We start from the raw sequence: 8,319 nt of genomic DNA, 5'->3' as shown, positions 1-8,319 counted from the left end.
CTAGAGGGTGATTCTCTTAATGTAGTAAAGGCAATAAAAGGTGTTATAGGCACTATAGGATGGACAAATAATGCCGTCATTTTAGATTGTTTAGATCTGCTTAAAAACTTTTCAAGTTAGGAATGCACTTATGTGCCAAGAAGTACTAATTCAGTGGCAGATAATCTTGCCAAAGATGGTAGAGTTAGTAGCAATGATATAACTTGGGAAACTGAGTTGCCTGTATGGCTAAGAGATCTCGTAAATGAGAAACTTTGTACTAAAATTTTAAGTTAAAGAAATAAAATTCTTATTTCCTATTAAAAAAAGAAGTACTAACTGTGCAGCAAATATTTGGACTAAATTATAAATCAGGAAGGTTATATATGTATTTTCTATATTTTAAATAATTTTTGGACTAAATTATAGTACCTAGTTAATTTGGGATGAACTAATGTGTACTTTTTGATACTTGTTGGAGTGAACGGTTTTTTCCCCTTAGACGAAAAGGTAACGTGTGTGTACTTCGGGCGGGGTTTTTACTTTATATCTCGTGTCATTAGTCATTACGCCAAACATCTAATGTTCGAAAATTGAACACCAAATTGAAGAAATCTCTGCATAATCGAGACGAAGACGTAAAATTGTTCGTTAATCTTAACCAACACTCAAACCATTGTCTTTCTCGCAGGTAATTCGTTACTTCTTCTTCAAAAATTCTTACATTTTCATCCATTTCTAGGGTTTACCTTTTTAGGTCTTTAATTACGAAAAACTTTAGACCTACCAATAGGAAATGTTTCTGATTTGTTGGATAGCTGCTGCTGTTCCGCTCTATGACGGACATTTTGGTTGACGAGTTCATCCATTTAGTAGTTTTCTTTGGATTCATTCAGTTAGAAATTAAAGTAAGTGAGACAGAATATATGTAATGCACATATTTGTAGTTTTAGTGGGAATTACAATTGCTAGATGCAAGAAAAATAAGAAATATGATAAACTAAGCTTTTTTTTTTTTGATCGGTAATAGTATGATAAACTAAGTTGGAGAGCATGATTTTTTTTTTTCTTTCTTTTATTTATTTATTTAAGGTATTCTACAGTAGATAATAGATTAGTGAAGTTGTACTACATATGGTTTTGACATGTTTCTAACAATATATCAATGTTACCAAACTAAATTATTGTTTTTAGATTATGATATGCATGGGAAGGTGTGTTCTAAGGTTTCTTGACATGTAAAAAAGTTCAAGAAATACCGTCTTTGCTTTTAGCTAATAAATATTTTAACAAAAGATATTTATTTTTGTTACAAATAATTGATCTTTAATTTGTTGAGGATTGGTTTGATCAGCTGCAGACTCGGTGGATGCTGACATGATAGCTTGCTCTCATATCATTGTATCCGCAAAACAAGTCACTCTCCTAACAGAGCGTGCTGCGAAGCAAATGGGTGCACATGTCCGTAATGTTGTGTCCTGTTTACCATCGAATGCCAGCTGCTCGTACTTCCATTCTGCTGAATTTCAACCAAAATATGCATCTTTGACCATCTCCCGTGGATTATCTGGTTCATCTACCAATGCCTCTCAAGCTTTTCAAGGATGCAGTTCTGTTTTTAGCTTCTCAAAACATAGGAGGAAGTCAAAATCTGTAATTGTCAAGAGTCTTCTAAGTAGTACGGGAAGCCAAACCTGTTGTTTTGGGATGTCATTGCCATGTGAAAACACAAGTTTGACATTGTCATTGCCCAAACAAGAAATGGTTACCAAAACTAGGTGGAAAAGAGGACACGCGAGTTGGGTGTGTGGAGCTGCCTCTACTGGCCTATTGGGGACATTAGTTTGCTTTTCAAGTTCAAAGCCAGTATATGCTGAAGCATCTAAGGATGAGAATACTGAAAAGGATGAATGTGACCTGTCCTCTTCCCACGGAAAAAAGGTGTACTCTGATTTTTCTATAACTGGTGAGGACCCTTTTTTTCTGCACAGGTGTCTTATTATCCTGATAATGTTTTGCAGTGTTCCTCTTAAAAATGACTTGTGGGAGTCTTGTATCTTCCTTTTTGATTCATAGAAGTCTTCTTGAGTAGAATGGATTAGCTAAGTGAGTCAGATTTCAGTTGTATGTGATTTTAATGTAAATACTTACTGCATCTTTTGCAGGTATACCAGGAGATGGTAGATGTTTGTTCCGTTCCGTGGCTCATGGAGCTTGTGTGCGTTCTGGAAAACCATCTCCAAATGAGATCCTCCAGAAAGAATTGGCAGATGACTTGCGTGCCAGAGTATGTATACTTACCTTTATTAAGGTCTATATTTGAGTAGTTTACTCCCAAAAGTTGTTGCCCCTAGTCCCTCCTTCCAGATTTATTAGATTAACGGTTGTGCTTGCGTGGTTGCTAATAAAATCTTTACATCCATTATTGAGGGATACCCCCCTTAAATCCTGGGAATATGGTCCCTGGTGCTAAGTGAACTCTCAGTCTACTAGTTGGATAAACGGTTGAAGTTTCTTATGGAATCTCCATACATTTGGATAAAGTTTTATGTAATGGCATACGAGTTAAATTAGCATATTTGCGCTTCCCCATGCAGGGATGGCGCGTCTAGTGCAAGATTGGTCACTATGATTCTCTTTCTGCCACACCTTGTAAAAAGTTAGATTAACCATGTATCTCTTGACCCCCTCCCTCCTATATCATATGTGTGTGTCTATTATACACACAATATATTGATGAACATTATTTTCCAAGTGCACTGTGTTCCTCTAACAGGGTCCAGGTTTCAGCATTATGGTTCGTTTAAATGACTTCAATGCGCAATCAAAATTGCAAGTGCTTATCTGTGTGCGTCGAATTTGTGCAGGTAGCGGATGAGTTTGTTAGAAGACGAGAAGAAACAGAATGGTAAGTGTATATGGTATATATAGTTGAAAAGTGGAAGGCATTAGAACTGTACTCTTGGGTTCACAAAGCTATTAATGTGGAGTCCGTCAGTCTTTTTACATAGCTTGGATGCTATTAGGAATTTATGAAATCAGGACCTTGTGCAATGTAATACCTGAATATCATTTTCACTCTGCATTTATCTGATGGAATCCGCACAGGTTTGTGGAAGGTGATTTCGACACATATATTTCACAGATTAGAAAGCCTCATGTGTGGGGTGGCGAGCCTGAGTTGTTTATGGCCTCACATGTTCTCCGGTTAGTATATCCTTCTAGTTTATTTGTTTCTTTTTGGGCTCACAACTTATCTAGGACATTGCTCTGGTTGAAATGATAAAATATGTAGGTTCAATTCTTTATTTTCTAAATTCATACATTTTATCTTTTCTAATAGAGGATTTACAAGTGAGCAAGATAAAGTGAATATATAGAATATAAAATTGAACCCATATGTTCTATAATTCTCTTCCCATGTCTAATAACTTAATCAACCTAAGGTGATAGGTAAATCATTTACATGACCATTGTCCCTTTTTAAATTTTATTTTGTTTTACCTTTAAAAAAACAAAATAATTTTATTATAGTAATAAATACTAATTAACATCATCAACAACAATAAATTTTATTTTCTTTTACCTTTTCTTATAAGCTTATTAAAAATAATGATAAGTTTTTGTACTGATGACCAAAGCATCTGTAGGATGCCAATCACTGTGTACATGTTTGATGGGAATGCTGGAGGCCTGATAAGTATAGCCGAGTATGGTCAAGAGTATTATGGGGGAAAAGATGATCCAATTAGAGTTCTCTATCATGGTTTTGGCCATTATGATGCATTGCAAATTCCTGGTACAAAATCTGTTAAAGCAAGACTTTAGCTTTTATATATACACGAGGGAATACTACCAACGCCTTTCATGTAATTCTATGAACACCCAAACGCATGGTAGTTACCAGAAAATATGATAATAAAAGAAAAAAAGATGATAGTCTTCTTCCATGGGTTAATAAGAAAACTGGTGAGTTAGTAATTTTGCATTAATTTACTTTCTATTGTCCATGTAAACAAGTTGAGAAGTAGTTCAGGTACATCTTCCTAGTTTACAGGTTACCCTAGGATTAGTTCACATAACATCACCCCTGCATAAGACGATCCAGGACTTTATCAACTAACTAAGGATCCTCAGAGGGTAGTGAAGGAGACAGTCAAGTTCGCTTCACAGTTGAGCGCATAGTTGAAATACTGTAATGTTTTTTTTTTTTTTAATATATATATATATATATATATAAAAAAAAAGACTGGGAGTGGTCTACAGTTAAATGATAGAAAAAACCTAGAAGTCATGGATGATAAATTGAAGCGTTTTAGAGAACTAGAGAATTGGGGAGTGGTCTACAGTTAAATGAAGGTTCTTGAAGAGCGATGTGAAAATGATCCCGTAAATTTTGAGGTCTTCTTAACAAGATGAGAAAAGAAAAATTATACCGTCCTACATCTTGGTGTTCAGGATTCATCAGACATTAGAAGGAGCTGGAGCCTTGCACAATAATAGACAACGCAAATCTCCACAGCATACAGAATCCGCTGCACTCAAAAATCTCTCACTAGTGTGAACTTACATGAAGCATCAGTTTTTAATTGTTACTTTGTAAGTGTTGTTTATTCAATCATCATAACTTCCAGTCATACAAGTATGACGCGGATTAACAATGTGTGATATCTTCACTCCACATCATCAAAGTCCTGATAAAATCATCCCAGGCTTGAACAAATGAGCCACTATCCATTAAAGCTTTTCCATTGCTTCACCCAAATCCTCAGCTTTCTTTCTCATCTCAACTCCTTTCTCACCGTTTCAGTGGATGTCTTCACAATTGATTATGGCATTGAATCCAAGCACTCTCACACGTAAATCAGGTTCACAGACTAGTCTCTATAAACTTTCTGATTGTGAGAGAAAGAGATATAACTCTAAATATTATTCCTTAATTGAGATTTATTAAGTTGAACTCTTGGAATTGTATTTAAGTTTGTCCATACAGGTTGTCTAAGAAAAAGTTGGTGGTGTATTTTGGTACCCCCGCGTTTTCAATTGGTATCAGAGCAGGCAAACACGTTTAAGACCTAATAAGTCCGTGTTTGAAGCAGTCTGACTATATGGACAAGAGTGCACTCTCTGATAAACGTACCACCAGTTTGGAGAACACTATTGTTATGGATTCTTTAGAAGAGTCTGAATTTTCAAACTCTCTTATAGATGAACATTATGTTCCCGTAAAACAATGTAATATTGATAAGTGTTATCCCTTATCTTACTGATGAGTCTGACTCAGAAGTAGAACGGGAAAAAAGTACTGAAATTTTAAAACATGTAGGATTTCAGTCTTCCGAGGTCAATCGGATGAAACACAAGGTCAATACTCTCATTAATATCATTTCCGAGCATGATTCCAAAACAAGGATTTTTCTTGAAGAACATGCCAAAATGAAATCGAATATTCTTTCATTCAAGGCTAAACTTAAAGATAATGCCTTGGAAATTGAACGGTTGTTGAGTCTACTCCACGTTGCGATAGTGAATCCAAAGAAACTATCATGAAGATAGCTTCTGTACAAGGCGATGAGTTAGAAAAAGTAAGAACACTTGTTGTTCATGATATGCTAACAAAATTGCAGTCAGAAACTGATAAACAAAGTACTATTACTTTGACATGAGATGATCAGTTAAAATTATCTGACCAAGAAAAAATTGTGTCTCCAACGTGAAAATGTTCTTTATAAGACGAGTATGATAAAACTACCTATTCTGATTTTAATGAAACTCAGAAAGTGTGCTTCTATTCACACTAAAGGACATGTTCAAACAAAATGTAAACTGAGGTTGGAAAACTATCAGTTCGGCCTTCTCCAAAACACTTAGATTTAATTTTGTAAGGTGTGACTGATATTCGTATGTCTAAACCACTTGGGTTGAAAACACATTCAAGCAAATCTGCTTCTAGGAATGTTAGTCTTTCATGGTCCACGAATATTCGAACAAGTCAAAAAGGTAGTATGCAAAATCGGTTAAAAAAGAACTCTGAGAAACCGTCACAGTTACGGGTTTGCAAGAGTACTCATGCAGCTACTGAGAAAATTGATGTTTTCATCAATGAAACAATTCAAGAAGCTAACATAAATTTGATCATTACATGATATAAATATCTTATTGATAAACTTTCATCTTCCAGACAATTAACCTCAAGTAAAGGTTCTAATCTTGTCTTATTTCATGATGATAGTAATTTCTATGATTATTTTTTGTGTCCCAAAAGGACTTTATTAGCAAAAGAAAGAGGTAAAACAAAGGCAGACGCATCATGATTCCTATGGTGAGCGTACGGCTCACCCATGTGCAAAGTACGCACAAATATTGGAACCTTATCCATATAAATCCCGCTGGATAAGGATTGTTGTGTAACAGGTATATTATTTGGTTCAAATAGTACTTACAAGTGATGGGCTATAATATTTCTCCTATTGTAACCTTTACGTATTCTCTGTGATTCCAATTAAAAGAGTGCTAGAATTCCTTGTTGAGCTATGCTCCAGAATTATCAAGCATTTAATGATAAAACATTTTTCATGAATATTAATGCTCTTGTGCTCTAAACTTTACATTTGCGTTACCTCCCCTGGCGAAGATCATAATTTGAGTTACCTCCCCTACAAGGATAAAATTAGTGAAACCTCCACTCGTTACATATTCCGTCCAAGGAAAGTTAGTTGAGTCTCCAGCTTTGTACAGGTGGACCTAAATATACACGTGGAGCTTCTCTATCCGAAAATACCCTCATCTTCTACATGAGATTAACAGTTCTAAAGGTCTAAAAATGTCATTGTCATTTCCTATGCTGCCTACTCCGATAGAGGATGAAGAACACCAGGTCAGTTGTATTGCTTTTTCAAAAATTCAAATGGGTTTGCAATATAAGATTTTTGCAGTACGAATCCATACTCAGATTCAAAAATGGTTTAAAAACTGAAGAAGAAGATTGAAATCTTCTCAGGAATAACCCTAGTTTTTGTGGGAGTTTTTTCATAAATCTTTTTCTCCAGAACAACCAAATCCGAGTAATTAATATCGAAATTGGAAAAGTAAAAAGAAAACTTAACCTTTTAATCTATTTTGCAGGTGAAATCATCTTTACTTTGATCTTTTTAACAACAACAGTAGGCACGAGTTGCACTGTACTTAATCAAGGATCTCAATTGATTTCTTAACTGCAATTGCTAAAACTTCACTCAAATCACCACAGATTCAGCCACCAACCAATTCCCCATCTACTGCAGATGAAACCCAACTAGATTCATACTACCAGAGATTCCAACACCAACCCATTCGTAAATATCTGCAACAACCCTAACTTGATTAATACCACCAGGTCAAAGAATCTGTATTTAGTTGTTGTGAATCGATCGAAACAACGACGATTCTTCCATTCGTTTGCAGTTTCAGTTCAAGACAATTCCTCATCAGAACCCTAATCATCCATTAATTGCAAATTGACATGAAACCCAACTTGTAATTCTATACCAGAACCCTTAATCATCCGCTACCCCTCTCAAATCATCAATGAAAAGGTCTTCTCTCGGCTAAAATCTCCATAAGTTCCTCGTTTAACATCAAGACTCAATGGTAGAAGCTTTGAATTCTTCCCAGTTCTTCGATCTGATTTTTCTTTCTCATTTTTTAACAACTATATCAAAACAAGCAGTAGCACCAGTTGGTTTACCCTCTTTTCTCGACACCAAACCCTTACCAAACTCTTAATCCCCCATCGGTGGCTGCTGCTGATGGTTCAGGGACTTTTTTTTTTTTTTTTTTCTGTTCAGAAATAAAGAAGGGGCGAAGATTCAAAAGATAAGGTATTTTCGGTGATACGTATGATCTCTGTACCTTGGTAGCTATTACTATAAAGGCGGAATTCAGAATAATAATAGACGAGAAACTTAGAAGAACACAGAACACAAGTAATAATTCGAAGAAATATATCTTCTCTAGATTATGAACAAGAAAACGATTACAATTCTCTTTTTGTTACGCTCACAATCTTCTCTAACAGTGGATTAACCTTAAACTGTTTGCTAAGCTTGCACAAGTTTGTTCCAAGCTTTCTCTAGGTTTTCTGTGCCTAGAATTCTGTGTGTACGTCTATCACAAGAACACACTAGCTAGCTATGTTTAGTTATGAGCTAAACATCCCTATTTATAGGTTTGGTTTCCCAAACGTCTTAGGAATCTATTTCCTTTTGTATGACTAATTTCCTTTCTAGGTATATTACCTAAACTAAGAATACTGCTCAAAGCAATACTCATTCCTAAACTAGTAATACTCCCCCCCCCCCC

General features: G+C 35.4%; 1 protein-coding gene across 4 annotated transcripts; it reads left to right on the top strand.

Annotated features, from left to right (window-relative positions):
• Positions 1-470: 470 nt before the first annotated feature.
• On the top strand, positions 471-3,958 carry LOC113309315 (OTU domain-containing protein At3g57810-like). Of its 4 annotated transcripts, none has more exons than XM_026557744.1 (6): positions 471-670; positions 1,334-1,945; positions 2,145-2,266; positions 2,847-2,887; positions 3,088-3,186; positions 3,621-3,958. In XM_026557744.1, the coding sequence occupies exons 2-6, from the start codon at positions 1,357-1,359 to the stop codon at positions 3,805-3,807; spliced, it is 1,038 nt and encodes a 345-aa protein (XP_026413529.1). In that variant the 5' UTR covers positions 471-670; positions 1,334-1,356; the 3' UTR covers positions 3,808-3,958. The 4 variants fall into 4 exon arrangements, with proteins under 4 accessions (XP_026413529.1, XP_026413542.1, XP_026413533.1 ...); XM_026557757.1 differs by having other exon boundaries at positions 3,630-3,956; XM_026557748.1 differs by having other exon boundaries at positions 483-670; positions 1,340-1,945.
• The last annotated feature ends 4,361 nt before the right edge of the window (positions 3,959-8,319 follow it).

This window comes from Papaver somniferum, chromosome 1, assembly GCF_003573695.1.
Source record: "Papaver somniferum cultivar HN1 chromosome 1, ASM357369v1, whole genome shotgun sequence".
Taxonomy (NCBI): Eukaryota; Viridiplantae; Streptophyta; class Magnoliopsida; order Ranunculales; family Papaveraceae; genus Papaver; species Papaver somniferum.
This window is presented reverse-complemented; position numbering and strand designations above follow the sequence as displayed.